This window comes from Phoenix dactylifera, chromosome 12 (assembly GCF_051530095.1).
Source record: "Phoenix dactylifera cultivar Ajwa chromosome 12, Ajwa_hap1_PhDact_Kaust_v1.1, whole genome shotgun sequence".
Lineage (NCBI taxonomy): Eukaryota > Viridiplantae > Streptophyta > Magnoliopsida > Arecales > Arecaceae > Phoenix > Phoenix dactylifera.
The window spans coordinates 28,752,501-28,768,705 of NC_143201.1; the positions used below are offsets into that span (position 1 = coordinate 28,752,501).

Consider the following 16,205-nt stretch of genomic DNA (forward strand, 5'->3'; position numbering starts at 1 on the left):
TGCATGCAAGTGAGTGTACCTATTCAAGAGTTATTGTGAGGTAGTTGATTAAAAAAACAAAAAAGAGGAGGATGAAGGTAAAGGGAACACAAGGCCATCGTTCCATTTAGTGGTGGAGGTCATGAAAACTAAGGAGCAAGCACCGGAAGACTTGTACGGGAGATGGTTGGCGACGTAGAGAGTTCAGGCATACAGAGGTGGAAGAAAGGAGGAAGGTGAGTAAAGCTAAAAGGAAGCTAAGGAACTTGGTAATTGAATTCCGACTTGAGCGAACCGCGTGAACTCTATTTTAGATCGAACGAGTTGTAAATCCAAGCCAGAGGAGTCGGTAAGAATTGAGTCAAGATTCTCTGCAATACAAATTTTAAACTGTAGAGTGCTGTACAAATCTGGATTATTGCCATGTCATCTATTTCGAAGATGGATGGTTGTGACTCATCTTGGAAATAGAGAGTTGTGATGGATAACAAACACGAATGATGATATACCACAGCTGTCCATCTCCGAGATGGATGATGTGGCAGCTATATAGGGAGCAGTAGCAAGATGGGGATAATACTAAGAGTCTCGATTTGAGTTGTGCCTTCAGAGTCTCGCTTTCAAAATGTTAGTACCTACGAAGGATAGCAACAAAGGTGGAATGCCAATCAAGGACTCTAGAACCTCAGGATGAGATGATGGCACTGGATGAGTTCACCTGCCCAAGGAGCACAGTGCAGGCCGAAGAGGGATATCCATACTCAAATCCAGTGATCCCTCCGTCTCTGTGCATGCTGCTTCGTACTTAGACTGATCCACCAGCCCAGCAGTGGGGCTGGTCCAACTCATTTTGTGCATGCTGCTTCGTGGTTAGACTGGTCCACCAGCTCAACCGGCGGACCTGGTCTAACTCACCGAGATAAGAGGAACCGTCCTCCAAAGTCCAAGTCTGGGACTAAAAGATACGAGATCGAGCCTTGTCTGCACACAAAGTCCATATGGCCCCGTATGCATAAAGCCTAAAACGCCTTGTCTCAAGGAGACTACCTCTGCAAAGAAACCCGCCTTACCTTTGCCATGAAGAGAAATCCGAGGCCCTGGTTCATAGCGATTACTAATAATTAAAAGGCTTACTAAATAGTTATATTAAATTATTTCAACAATCACAATTAAAATAGTCAAGAACCTGAAAAGAAGAGGTGCAGGTGAATAAGATATGGCATATTCAACACAAGTGCCATGATATCAATGGTCCTAGACTAGCTAATTCTACATCTTCGCCAATTCAACATCTACATCTAAAGAACAATAACAATCCTTCGGACCACCTAAACCAGAAGAACTTGTGCTTTGTATTTCCCGGAGACTGGATAGACCTTCATCTAAATAAGCAACTAGAGACACTAGATTTCCAAATCAATGCACATCATCCAAAACTGCCATCCATTGTATGCACGACCAAAAATAAGTTCCAAGGATTGCCGCAATTTAAAAACAGCAGATGCATTATATAAAGTGCATAACAAAAAATCAGGAGGGCCTAATAGAAAGCCCCAAACCAATATATAGATAAAGCATCAACTTAAATATCATGTAATTATAATGCGTAAACCTTCCTGCTGTAAAACTTAGCATCAGCCCAAGTTTCATCAAGACAAGCAGATCCGAAATGACTCCTTTAAGGTCTCCAAGACAAAACACAAACTAAGCTGCTACAAAATTTGCAAAGATGAGGCGAACAATTATTAGCTTTTGGTCGCCATCATTGCAAATGAACCCAACACCACTCAAAGGTCTTTGCTAATCATGCCACTAAAAATAGTCAGACAACTTTGACGAGATTATTAATAAACCTGACAGAACATATAGATTAAATATGAAGTTCAACAACAAAACTCATCAGAGGAGGTCGGCGACATTGGATGGCAGCTCCTCAACCAGGACATTGTAGAACCTCTGAATGTCAGACAGCATTCTTTCATCTTCCCGAGTGACAAAGTTGATAGCAACACCCTTCCTTCCAAAACGTCCGCTTCGTCCAATACGATGGAGATAGTTCTCCGGTTGGGTTGGCAGATCATAATTTATGACCAGGGACACCTGCTGGACATCAATACCACGAGCCAGGAGATCAGTGGTGATAAGTACACGAGAAGAACCAGAACGGAACTCCCGCATGATAATATCCCTAGTGTTCTGATCCATGTCACCATGGGTAGCTGAGACTGTGTGATCCCTGCTCCTCATCTTGTCTGTAAGCCAGTCCACCTTGCGCCGGGTGTTGACGAAAATCACACTCTGTGTAATGGCCAAAGTCTCATAGAGGTCACAGAGGGTCTCCAGCTTCCACTCTTCTTTCTCAACATTGACATAGAACTGCTTAATACCCTCCAAGGTAAGCTCATCTCGCTTTACAAGGATCCTCACAGGTTTGTTCATAAACTTGCGAGTAATCTCAAGAGCTTCAGGGGGCATTGTGGCAGAGAATACCCCAACCTGAATTTTTGAAGGAAGAAGCTGGAAGATGTCGTATATCTGAAGAGAGGGGAATGATTAAAACAAGAATATTAAAAGCAATCAGGACAAAAAGACAAAATATAGCAGCTAACTATATGCATACATCTGGATTTTTCTCTGACAACCACCCAAAAATAAATTAATAAGGCTGAGATGAGGTTGGGAGAGTTTAACTACCCAGTTTACAATGCTCTGAATATTCACAAGACAACACAGGGCTTAACGCTGGAAGAAAGAAGACCAAGTCCACAGAATTTCGAATATTAGAAAACAACAGTGATTAGACAAGAATATCACCAACAATAGCGTGTACCAATGATCAAAACTCAAGTTTTAACATGCAATGCAAAGCTTATCATGCCTCAATAGCCACATCACAAAATGATGGATACAAGTGCCTCTGGTTATCTATCAGTGACATTTGATCTGTAAGGTTAATTAGCCTACATACCTTCCAGTCTAAAAATCATATACTCCACCAATTCAAAATTTCACAATTTTGTAAATCACTGCAAAGCTGACCATGCATGACATTGTTCTATGCAAGTGGATATTATTACGGGTGCAAACTAAGGGCCTAAGGCTGGAAAAGGCAAAGTAACATGCCCCCATTTCAAAATCATGCCATTCAAGTCATTAAGTCAACATACCTACATATTCAGTAAACATCAGCCCATCCTTTAAAATAGATTGCAAGGTTCATTTATGTTTTTTCGGAAATTGACACACAAACATGCATCAAACAGCACATTACTCTCTCTGAAAAAAATCACTGTAATGAATTTATCAGAAATCTGAAATTCAGAAAAACAAGTGGTGAAGAATCATCTTATTATTCCTTCCCCCCTCTCGGTAGTTACAAAGTGTAACTGTGACATTGTGGATTGGAAAAAAAAACCCAAGATTTACTACCATTATCAACATGGCATGGCACCATACATCAACCATGTCAAATAAAGAAGAGCAAAATCTTAGGTTACTTACTATTCAGGAAATAGGAAGAAAAAAATGAAATATACTGGTACCACATAAATAGGATGATTAAAATAAACATGGGTCGTGAAACCTAATAATTTACAAATAATGTGCAATTTCAGAGAAAAAATGTTAGTAAATGTCCAAAATGCGCCATGCACGTAATAATGATGAGTATATGGTTGAGTTTCTCACTTTTTTGGGGAAATGCAGGTGAGCAAGAAGCCTTCCACATGAAAAACTTTTAATCCCCTCTCTAGTTCAAGTCCCGTAAATAAACTTTTTTATGACAAACATGTAAGTCCACCTCATAAAAGGCCTCAGAGTGCCCCACATGCTGGACTCCAGCCTTTTGCATTATATGGAGAAGAAGATGGTTATTGAAAGAAAATAAAACTTTAAGCCTTCCACGTCCACAAAAAATGCTTCAAGTCTTATGCATGAAACAATAACTTTTAAAGATTATTAATATCAAAGTAAAACTTTATTAGAAATAAAGAGCATTGTGAACTTATTAGTAAAAATAAAAGAGTGACAACTGCAAAGAAATAATTTCACTTCATACAAGTTATCTCTGTAAATCACTCTTGAATGACGAAAACATAGAGAATATCAATATCTGCATGGAAAGGGATGGTCAAAGAAGGAACCTGATCCTTGAAACCACGTGAAAGCATTTCATCTGCTTCATCCAACACAAACATCCTAATATAATCAGGGCGGAGAGACTGCCTCCTTAACATGTCAAACACACGACCTGGTGTACCCACAACAACATGAACCCCACTCGAAAGAATACGTTGATCCTCACGAACGCTAGTTCCTCCCACACAAGCATGAACTTTCACGCCAAGATAGTCACCAAGCGCTCGCATAACCTTTTCAATTTGTTGTGCTAGCTCTCTAGTTGGAGCGAGAACCAAAGCCTGGCATTCAACCAATCCATAGTCAAGCTGCTGCAGAATTCCAGAACAGAAAGTTGCAGTTTTCCCTGTCCCCGATTGTGCCTGCTGAATAACATCAAGCCCCTTGCAGAAAGGAACAATTCCTCTTTGCTGAATTGCAGAGGGCTTCTCAAAACCTAAAGAAATAGAATATTAATCAAGAAAAAGGTGTCAGCCACAAACTATTTACATAAGTAACTGCACATTATTAACATAATAAGGGAATAGGCAATTCTACCATATGCATAAATGCCTCTCAAAAGATTTTCTTGAAGATTCATGGAATCAAAAGTGTCATAGACCTCATCATATGAGGTAAAAAACTCCTGGCCATCTTGTGTAAGCCTACAATTTGACACATGCAAATTCCAAGCTCAATAACTTGCACAAAATTCCATGAAGTGAGATAGTTATTCTAAAGATGAAATACAAGGGAAAAGAAGAAACGCAGTACAGCTCATTCATCTTGGAATCAAATTGGCGAGCATCGAATTGAGATCCTTCTGGTGTCAGTCCTGCCATGTCTGCTACAAGGAAAGCATGATACAGTGACAAAATGTAATGAAGAACAAAAAACATCATAATAAATGTTCTGTTATCGTTTGTACTATACAATGTCTTTAATCTTAATATTATATTATCTGAGAACCTTGTATCTTATCTTTGGATAATTAAAAGTCTACCCCTATGGCTGCGTCAACAATCCGTATTGTAGAACATACGGACAAAAGACGCATGACATAATCAAATTCTAAGTTTCAGACCAAAGAAGAAGAAGCAGCTGTCAGTTGGCAAAATCCAGCCGAAAAAGTACTTGTATAATAAGAGAAACAAGGAAGTCACATCTGGAGAACACGATTGAGTCCCACAGCTTGCCAATCACTAAGAGGTAAAGTTTGATATACTTATAAACAAACTCAGAAGTTCTATAAAGTGGATAGGCCAACCTTCTGTAACTCTTTAAAGATAAAATAGCCCAGACAGCATTGTGACAAATCAACAAGTCATTTAAGTTATGAAATGATTGGATAATACAATAACATATATATAATAAACTAGATGCATGGTGCCAATTTTAACCAGTACCATTATTAGACAAGACCTAATATATACATCTCCTGTTGAAGGCTTTAAATACATGATGTTCGCCTCAAATGAACTTCTCTATTTGATGCATGCAAATCAACTAACCCAGGGGCCTCAAGGCACCTTTTAATAGTCTTGCCTCAAGACATGGAGCAAGCTGAGTCTTAGATGAACCTTCTTGAAATAATACTGAGTGCTGACCAAGATTTACGCCAACAATGTTTTGACTGATCTTGGTCTAACTTGAACAGTTATTATGGATGAGAAGGTGAACAATACTTGCAATGGTAGTAAACAAAGCATAAAGGATCTTCACGATATTGAATCACTAATAACAAAAACATAGGGAATCCAAGTTGGTGACGTTGAAAATCTTCATCGAACAAGCATACCGACTTGAGTGTGAAATATGACAAATTAATTATCCACGGAGAAATGTCTTAAAGCTATTGGATTATAAGTACATTCTTCAAAAATTCTGAAAGAAACTCAACAACTAAGGTAAGGCAAAGTCATTAATGGAGTGACTTCACAGATGCCAGTTACTAAATCTTGCCTGCTCTATAGTAGTGATGCTAATCTTGTGAACCTAAGAACCACTAGAAGCACACATATTTGATCATTCCTTTCGCATATATATATAAGTGAAGGCATGGTCCACATTACGAGACAAAGGAAAAGACAACCTCAATAATGAAGTTGAGATGCACTTAAGATGAGACTTTCACAAGCTCACTCTCTATCTAAGGAAAACCCCTACATCAGGCACACAATTTATTGGTAATGCTTGTGAGGTCCCAAAAGGGTCTCCAAATCAAGGTCCCCCATACCGGTACCGGTCGGCGTACCGGTGGCCGGCCGGACCGGTACGGAACCGGTCCGGTCCGGTACATACCGGCTGGTACCGGTCCCGTACCGGCCGGTACGCGGTGGTTTCAAAAACCACAGCGCGCGGCGCTGTGGTTCTAAAAAAAAAAAAAAATCGTACCGGTGCGAACCGGCCGGTTCGCACCGGTACGATGCCGGTACCGGCCGGTACCGGAACGGATAAAAAACCGGTATTTTCCGGTTTTTTATCCGAACCGGCCGGTACGGGTGCGTACCGGCCCCGAACCGGCCGGTACGGGCCCGAACCGGCCGGTACGCACCCGTACCGGCCGGTTCGGATAAAAAACCGGGAAATACCGGTTTTTTATCCGTTCCGGTACCGGTCCACGGCCGGGCCGGTACGGCATTCCATGCTCCAAATCCTCCACATGGAAACCATCAAAACTCACCAAAAGTTTAGCAACTATAGAAATTTTCTTAAGGGAAACTTCATATACTAGAATGTAGTGTCTCATCATTCAGAAAATGAAATCAGTTAGTTGCCCTTATCCCTATCTACCTTTTAAAAACTTGAAGCCAAGAAGCACAGAAGAGTGTCTTGCTCATCATTTTTGAGAAGCCAAGCTAGTTTGCGTGCATTGCCAGCAATTATCAATCCCTGAACTCCAGGTTTTCTCACCATGTCTCAATGAATCTCGTGTTTAAAAAGAAGGGAAAAAACGAAAAAATTTATAGGCATTCTTACTATGTAAGAATATATATTGTGTTTAGATGTAAGAACAAGAAAGATTGAAGGAAAAAACGTCATCTCCAAGACATGAATCTCATTGCAATTTGAGGATGACAATGAAAATAGGAGGCAAGTCTCTCCCCTTTTCAACTACAATAAACCAGGAGTTGAATAAAAACTACGAATGTACCCTGTGTGACACAGAGACAATGAATTCATTATATGAAAACCGAAAAAGTTCCAAATTGGATCCTTTATTTAAAAAAGAGGGTCATTTTTTGCAAAAAAGAAAATGAAGCAGTTTTTTTTCCTTGCAACGTCCTAAAATGAAGCACTCAAGCTTTTTCTGCAAAAAGAGAAAAATTAAATGGCTGACTTATAGCACCATAAAAAAGGCGTAGCAAAATCAGACAGGACAGAAAACATCACCCACTAACTAAAACTGGCAATTTAAACTAAGGAAAACCACAGAACTCATGCTTTTGCTATAAACAACGCAAGCATTCCCATCAAACATTACTTGCATAAAAGAATAGTGCAAGAATCAAACATGTAAAATCTTTTAACATGAACATTTTTTGAACTATGTAGTTCGAGATAACTTGCACCTTACAAAACAAAGACATAAATTGCAAGATGATTAATAGATATTCCAAACAAAATTCACAGAAAGATGCACCATCACCTCTCTTTTTTTTTTACAACAAGGAACTAAACCTAAATACATAGTTCCTTATGTAGCAAAACTGATCAAATGAAAAACTCTGAAACAAAAGGCTCAACCAGACCTGTCTCCAGCTATTTTATACCCACGTTCTATTTTATAATTTCTCAATCTTTATTAAGTAAGAATGTCCTAATGTAAAAAAATCCTAACAATCAATTTGTCATATATATGAAGTCCACGATAAGTCCATGAATCTAACACATTTCCCTTTTGTCAGTCTCATGTTTTCTGTCTCTGCATTGGGCCCGTTAGCCCCTGTACTGCCAAAATGGTACATTATTGAACTCAGCACAACAAATAGTACCATGGTCAATATGAGGCCATGCAGAGTTCCATATTGATACTGGTATCCTGTTGGATTGATATAGTAGACCCCCATACTTAAATGAATCCAATCTTGAGCAAAAATAAATAAGTAATAAGAATATCTTCACAACTTGTTACTTCTATTGAGAAATCAAATCAAATAATATCAATTTATAGTACTATCAAGAAAAAAAACAAACCTTTTAAAGAAAGCATATCTCAATTATTTTTGAGAAAATGTGACACTAAAAGCCAGTACAGGGTCATGATCTAGAATGCAAATCTTAAAGCTAAATTCCATCTACTAGAAGCTTCTTTTGTCCATAATGGCACAAAAGGCTGCTAACTTTGATAAGTCTAACTAGTAACTCAATATAAAAAGTCAGATCAGTTAAATAAAGCAGACTTCCTCATGACCTTGTCCCTTCAGCATTAAATTGATACTAAGAGTGGAGGATGGGTGAAACAACCTAGGATCTTAACTAAAAAGACTAACCAAATGGTGTTATTTGTATTCCTTAGCCCTACATAAGTACCCAAGTTTTTCCTAGTGCATAACTGATTTGGAATTAAAGATACGCCCACATGGGTCCTCAAATATCCCACCCTCGGTTTAAGCTCTAGTTTTTTTGCCAGGCTAAGAGTCTAAATTTATTTAAATCCAATCACAAGCACCATCATCAGCCCATGGTAAGCCCCAATAGGCTCGTGCTGCATCGTCCCACAGTCCACATAGGCCATGGATCGAATCTGCTCTGATACCGTTTGTACCAATGCTAGATCTCACCCTAAAAAAATGACTAGAAGGTGTCATTTGTGTTTCTTGGCCTTGTCTAAATATCCAAGACCTCTACGACGCATAACCAATAGAAGCACACGCCTGCATGGGTCCTGACAATGTGGTATGCTCAAAACTAATTCAGCAATTAATTAATAGCTATTCCCTCCTTCATACCTTGATTATATGACAAAGCGAACATCTCATAGCACCAAAAAGTCAAACAAAACAGGTGAATCAATTAAAGAAATTGATTATTAGTGTCACCTTGATAGAAATCCATAGAATAACACCAACTTACTTGTGCCATGGTAGAGACGGAAAAAAGTTCACTAACCCACTCACCAGTTCAACAAACCCCTCATGTCACAAGATTAAAATTCCATAATCAATAATTTCATAACCTACCTCCCTATTTTTATAATCAATAAAATAGAAGTAGTTTATAGTTTCAGACTTTCAAATAGCTACAATAGTAGCTTTTGAATTATGTCTTTCCTTCCCTTTAACCTTTGCTGACTACTTAAAATAAAAGAAAAAAAATAAAATCTTACTTCAATCCCCAGTTCGTAGTTCGCGATCCACGAACCTTACGATCTCTTGTAAAACGCGGAGCGCATATTGGATATCAAATCGGCGGACAATCCACGGAACATCAATAACAACTTATCGAAAAAGGAACAAGAAACGAAAGAACTGGAAAAGAAATCTACCGAAGATCCACAAACAAAATCCAAATAGAAATCAACCGAATCCGAACAATCAGATCAGAACGAACCCAAACAAGAAAACCGAGAACAGATCCGAAATCACAACTAAGCCAAAAAAACAAAAAGATGAAAAACAGAGACTCGGAGATCTGATTACCTGCAGTTTTCCAGAGATCAGTCGGCCCTCGAAGCCGGTGAGCAGAGTATTCGAAGTCGGTCGGGAGAGAGAGAGAGCGAGCGAGCGAGAGAGACAGCACGGCTTCTACGCGACGGGAAAGGAGAGGAATTCTTTCTTTGCTTGTGGAGGGAGAGCTAGGGCTCGATAGGAGGCGAGCCTCGAGCGTGTAGGATTCCTCCCCCCATTAGGTCCCTAAATATCCGACTACCACTAGCGTAACAAATAACAAATACCGGGCTACATTCACCGACTTTGCCGATAAACTACGCTTTTCTCTGGGTGCACAGTATGGACGACCATGATTTTAAGATTCAGAATAACAGAGCACTGACCTTTGATAGAAATATAGAATCACTGCCGTGTTCAAGTCAAATATAATTGTAATTCAAAAAATGAAAATTTTAATGCGAGAGCAAAATCTGCGGCAGATCGTTAGATGGATTAGGAATGACAAATACTGTGTTCTTGAAAACAGTCCTATTAATAGTGAAATTTGTAATCAAACCAAATCCACCGTTGAACTAGTGGACTGGTCCAACCACGAACCAAGCCACACAAATACATTTATATTGCACCATTTTTTTCTCGCCTCTTTTCTTGTCCGTCTTTGTGCATGTTGGTCCACGGTTGGACGGGTCCACTGCTAAGCTCGCGGACCTGATCTAACTAATAATTTATTCTATTAATGAATGATTAATTTTGTGTTTAAGTTTGGCCTACTTTTTTTTTTTTTTTGGCCCAAGTTCCCTACCATAACACAAATTAGTATGATTGCAAATTGACTTCTACTTGAGTTGGCAATGCATCATCATCTATGAGTTTGGTCTTGAATTTGAGTTCTCATGATGTCGCACTATGTTGTTTTTTAATTTTTTTGGTTACAGATTTCATGCTAATATTGGCGCGAGGACGTAGAAGCAGGCATTTTGTGGTTGAATGCCAAATAGATATATGCTGGCGAGCACAGTGCGTAAGCTTGATGACTTACGTATGTGTTCATCTTGACTGAGCTTCAAGGCCTCTCGCTACACTTGTTTGTCGTTAATTAACCCATTCTCGATCTCGGTGTCAACAACCTAAGTGTTGCTGGAAATTAGACCCGGGGGTGGCCGTCGGCTGAGGAGGAGGAGCTCCGGCGAACACTGGTAGGCGGCGATCCGTCGGCGAGCGGCGTTCTCCGTGGAGGGCCTGCAAGAGAAAACCGGTGGCCGGGGTTTCCGGCGCCGGCCCTCCGATGCTTAAGTCAGAGGGGAGCTTAATTTTGGAGAATGAGAGAGGAGGAAGATATATTTTTTGCTGGGTTTTTCTGAGTCCAACCCCCCACTGAGAAGGAGAGGTTCCTTTTTATAGGGGGGTCGGATTACCTGTGATGTGATGGGGCGAGGTTGTCGTACGACTCAGCACGTCGCTTGAGTTGGTGCGCGACCAGATGAATTAATGCCTTGACATCGGAGGCAAGGTCGGGATCAGAGAGTTGTCACGGCTGACCGAATGTTGCCGAGCCGATTTGCCGTGGAGGACCGAAGATCTGTAGATGATAAGAGCTACGCGCATTAATTGTTGAGTGAGCCGAAGATATGCATTAATTTTTGAGTAAGTCGGAGATATACATTAATTGTTGAGTGAGTCGGGGGTTTGCAGAGATCATGCGCATTAAATGCTAGAGGCGGTGGCAGGGTATGGCCCCTGACTGGACTTCAGAAGGGTACAACCGCGGTAGGTGGGCGGCGAGGTCGGACTTCCGAGGTCAAGAGCCCTGAAGCTAGACGCTTGGTGGGGTGCCAGGTCGGGCGTATTAATTGTGGAGTAAGCCACCTAAGGCGTGATCCTACGTCGGTCCGTAGGGGAAAGTACCCATAGTGGACAGTTGGTGGAGTCCGACTCCCGGGGTCGGGCGCTCTTAAGTCGGGCATCAAGTTCGGTCGCCCGAGGTCGGCCGTCATCCGGTCCCGTACTGGCAAGGTTCTCATGTACTCGGGGGAACTTGCATTCCCTCAACACTAAGCTTGCTTGATGGATTTCCAGGCCTCCTTCGTAAGTGCTGGGCTGCCTTCCGTTGCATAGTTCCTTATTGGGCTGTACGTCTGTAAAGCTTTTGTGCTGGGTCAAGCCTGGGCCTACATAGAACAGCAATGATGCGTGAATGGAACTGGATGGCTCCCTCGAGAATTCAATTTGGGCTAGGCCCGATCCTGTCAAACTCGGCTTGAACGTAGCAAACTGGACTTTCCTCCGAATTTCTTTATGATAGAATTCGACGGACGGTGATCCCATCAATTAAGAATATGTTTTGAATGAATCATTATTTATCACACAGTTTAGACTAATGTGATGGCACATGTTTTGCACTGTTGACGTTAAGGTGTAAAAGTATTTCAAATGACTATAATTAGTTATTTAGTCTTCTTTTTTCAGTAATTTAGGTTTGCTACTCACAATTTCTGATAGATGAATGTGATTAGTTCAAGAGTAATGAGATTCTGATACATGCTTGTAATACCGAAAACCAAGAATTGACGAATTCAATCAAAAAATATGTATTTTGGGAAACAGATTTATGCTTGAGGAGTATAGCTTTCGTGTTAACTTCACTAAAAGGAAGCACCATCGCATCCACAGTACCGTCGAGTTGGCTCAAGATGTATGCGCGGATGCTGTTTGGAAGAAAATATTTATTTATTTATTTGTACAACAGCGGTTCACACTTGATGGGTGTCAATGCGGCCAACAAGATCAGAAAATAAAAGACTATATAAGGGCACAGGCAATAACACTTGATTCGCCTAGATGAAACCTTTACAATGATGGGCTGCATAGGAGGCATCCTAGTTTATAGCACCGTTTGCTTTCCTATATACATACGTGGTCTGATGGGAGGCACACTTCTTCAGTAATCTGCGGACGTCATGGAGCAGCGGCCTCCCTTTCGTACCACATTTTTGACCCCAAACCCACTCAATCACCATAGTCGAGTTTTTCCCAAGGAGGATGTGATCCACACCCAACACCAGCAAGCAACGACGTGCCGAAGATCCGCCTCCCTCCGCTGCCACGGCCTTGTCAAAAAATTATTTATAGCAACCACTGTGGTAATAATAATGCTTTTTATTTAAATTGTGTACATTCTATGGTAAAAAAGTTTTCGCCACACAGCTACTCTTCAATGAGGGAAATGAAAGGAATACATGCCCCACCTTTATATTGCTGTTGCATTCTCATAATCCAAGCAACAAACCGACAACTATACTCACATGAATTGATTTTGCTCCATCCTCTTAAAATGGAGCTGTGTTTATTTCCACGTAACACTCTTCCAAGAAATTTTTGGACATACTTGATTCCCAATAATGGCCATGGGCAAGTTCCATGATGCAAATAAGGCAGAGTTTGGAAGTATGATCGGATATGATTTAAGTGGCATGACTCTGATGTGGTGCTGGGCTGAGCGGTTTTGTACTGGTCGAGCAGGATTTCTTGCTGCAACACATTATCCCACTTAGATTAGCTTTGCCACGTTGGGAGTCCATTCTTTGTCATGCTTATATTAGATTTTTATTTCTAGTTTATCATAATTTTTATTCCAATCCTAGTTAGAATAGTTTACAAGTATGAAACTTTTTTATGCGTGACAGTAGAATTGTTCATATTTTTATTTTTTTAAAAAAAAATTATTTTTTTATTTTTTTCACTACTGTTACTTAATTTAATTAATATTTGTTCTATATTCTGAACCATATGTTTGATCTATACGACGAGAACTAATTTCATCCGCATAGCAGCCTCCATTGAGCCCTCTTCCACCAAGGAATGTCCGATATGGGTAGAAAGACTCATATCCTCTCCAACAGTATGGGCGAACTCGCGTGTAAGTATGTCACTCCAGTTCCACCTTAGTACCGGCAGATCAGACGGAGGGCATTCGATTTCCACATTTAATCGATGTCCGTGCGTTGCAAATCTGGATTATTCCAATAAAATTAAAGTCCCGTTCCTACTGTGTTACGCCTCGATGGTCCGTCTTCTGTATGTTAAAGCACGGCCAATATCAGTGCGCTGCGGAAGTGATTCCAGCGGAGCTAAAAAAAAAAAAAAAAACATAAAGCCAACATTGCAGGTGGCATGTACTTATCACCGATGAGGCCATGAACTGGCAAGCACTCTATCTCCATCGTAAATGAGTTGTTTGCAATTGAAAAATTGACGAACGAAAGTTGAAAATGAAGAAAGAGAAAGCCAAGTCTATGGCAGCACAACAATGCCTTTGAATGCGACGAAATGATAGAAAATGTTTTTTCTTCCACCACACTGAAGAAAAAAAGTGCACGTCATTCCCCGGTTATTTGAGCTTTTAATAGATTCTACTCCAGTCCACCACTTTTGACTCGAATAAAAAGCAATCACATTCCAACAGGAACAAGGCAGGAGTTGGAATGCATGTTAGAAAAATATTGCCTAAAAATTATTATATTTTTATTTTATAAAAATATTATAAAAAATAATTTATTAGAATAAATTTAGAAGATTGAAAAGAGCTTGTTTAGATCGAGGTGTGTTATATACACTGCCTTAAGAATATGATTCGCCCCTACATGCGGGTTTGCAGCGATCTTATTCTTAAGGTACAATAATCCGACTCAGTTCGATTTTTCTCTAACGAGCACGATCGCTGGGGAAACTTAACCCGATCGACTTCTTCAGATGCCTAGAAAAGAATAAAAGATGAAAAGGAAGAAATTTTTTTGGAAACAGAGTAGCAGTAAAAAAGAGAGAGAGATTGGATTGAATTAGGATTAATCACATAGGAGTTTATTTATAGATTCTATACGAAGAATAGAGAAACGTGACTCTTCTGAAGATATGTAATGTTTCGAAAATATTGTATTTTTTTGGAAGCCAATATTTTCTTTCGAAGAGTCATAACTTTTCTATATAAAAAAAAAAGTCTCGCAAAAAATATTTTAAAAAATTTAAAATAACTAAAAATTAGAAAATATATATTTTTTAATTAAAACTCCAACTATGCATTCCGAAGTCTCTCCCGACCGCAACCTACTTCCCACTTTCCCTTGTTTTCAGACAGCAATCCGGGCTCCGTCATGTAAAGCTGTGATCTAGGGGGGGGGGGGGCAAGGGAACCAGAACGGCGATGTGTCTGAAAAATGATCGCTCGCAAGGGCCAACTACTTCACCGACGAAGCCCTGTGTCTTTGGACCAAAAAAAAGAAAGCCCTTGTGCCCAGCCTGGCCTGTCTATTTCAAACCGATCTTTGAGAGTATGGAGGTCAGCTATCAGGTCTCTGTGCCGGGTTCCGATGGTCATAAACGACAAAGAGATCGACACGTCCACGTAGGCCCTGCAACGCGGCCAAACGCTTTATTTCACGTCACACGGATGATGACACTAGCGCGGCCCGGCTGTCATCTTCCAGCTTTTTGCTGCTGCTGCTGCGATAGTTCTTACAACCTGCGAAGCCAAAATAATAATAATAATAATAATAATAAAATATAAAATATATATCTATAATAAGCCCATTGGTAAAAATTTATATAATATCTTCAAAATGCCGAGACAACCCAGCCTACCACTCTATTTACCTTTCAATATACATGCTGCTATCTTCTCTTCGCATGCTCACAGTATCATGCAGCCCTTAGCGATTAGACGTGTCGAGAGGAGGAAAAGAAAAAAAAAAGAAAAAAGGCAATGCAATCCACGCGAAGTAGCCAAGATTCGCTTGGAATAATGCCGCGGCAAATTATTCGTCGAGCACCAAAATTTCAAGAATCCTGGGCGCTATTCCGAATTAATGGCGACTTCTCCTCCCAATATCCCCAAGGGCTTGAACGAGATGGTGGTTTGCACCGTTCAATGCAGCACGTCATCTTCAGCCAGCGAGGACATTATCCCTATCGTTGACTCCAAGTTCGATAGTGAGGGTTATTTTCTTGGTTAAATGATTCAAAAGTGATGTCTACGTGCAACTAAACCTTCTGCAAATTGTAGCAAGCCGCGTGTACAATATCTACTCTGACCGCCTCTCGACGTGTTCTCTAAACTTTAGACACGTTGCTGCAATTCTCTCTCTTGAATTACTATTGCTCTTCCCTTTAAAAAAAAGAATTACTATAGAGAATGGCTGTCATTATTATGCCACGAAATATGAGGAATTCCTTGATGGTGATTAGGTAGCAATCAAGTAAACCTACTGCACAAACTATTTTCCATCCTTTGATGTATGACCGTTGGATTACAGGTGCAACATTACTGTCGTATGAGATGACACATCTAAATAGAGAAGCTAATAGTACTGCAGACTCGATGACGATTTATGTGGCTAACCATACGAAGACTATATTATGGACTACTTCTGACAAATATTTATTCTAAATTTTTATATATTTTATTTTTTGATTTCCACAAATGTATTAAGTTTGACCAACTTGCTA

At 40.1% G+C, this 16,205-nt stretch overlaps 1 protein-coding gene across 3 annotated transcripts; it reads right to left on the bottom strand.

The window, feature by feature from the left end:
- Positions 1-1,545: 1,545 nt before the first annotated feature.
- On the bottom strand, positions 1,546-10,202 carry LOC103709577 (eukaryotic initiation factor 4A-15-like). 3 transcript variants are annotated; one of them, XM_088707992.2, is made up of 6 exons: positions 9,738-9,946; positions 6,889-7,023; positions 4,870-4,939; positions 4,654-4,760; positions 4,122-4,552; positions 1,546-2,514 (listed from the first exon to the last, which is right to left on the bottom strand). In XM_088707992.2, exons 3-6 carry the CDS (start codon positions 4,935-4,937, stop codon positions 1,879-1,881), a joined length of 1,242 nt encoding a protein of 413 aa, XP_088564118.2. In that variant the 5' UTR covers positions 4,938-4,939; positions 6,889-7,023; positions 9,738-9,946; the 3' UTR covers positions 1,546-1,878. The 3 variants fall into 3 exon arrangements, with proteins under 3 accessions (XP_088564118.2, XP_008793233.3, XP_089782945.1); XM_008795011.6 differs by lacking the exon at positions 6,889-7,023 and having other exon boundaries at positions 9,738-10,202; XM_089926819.1 differs by lacking the exon at positions 6,889-7,023 and having other exon boundaries at positions 4,870-4,942; positions 9,738-9,955.
- Positions 10,203-16,205: the final 6,003 nt, after the last annotated feature.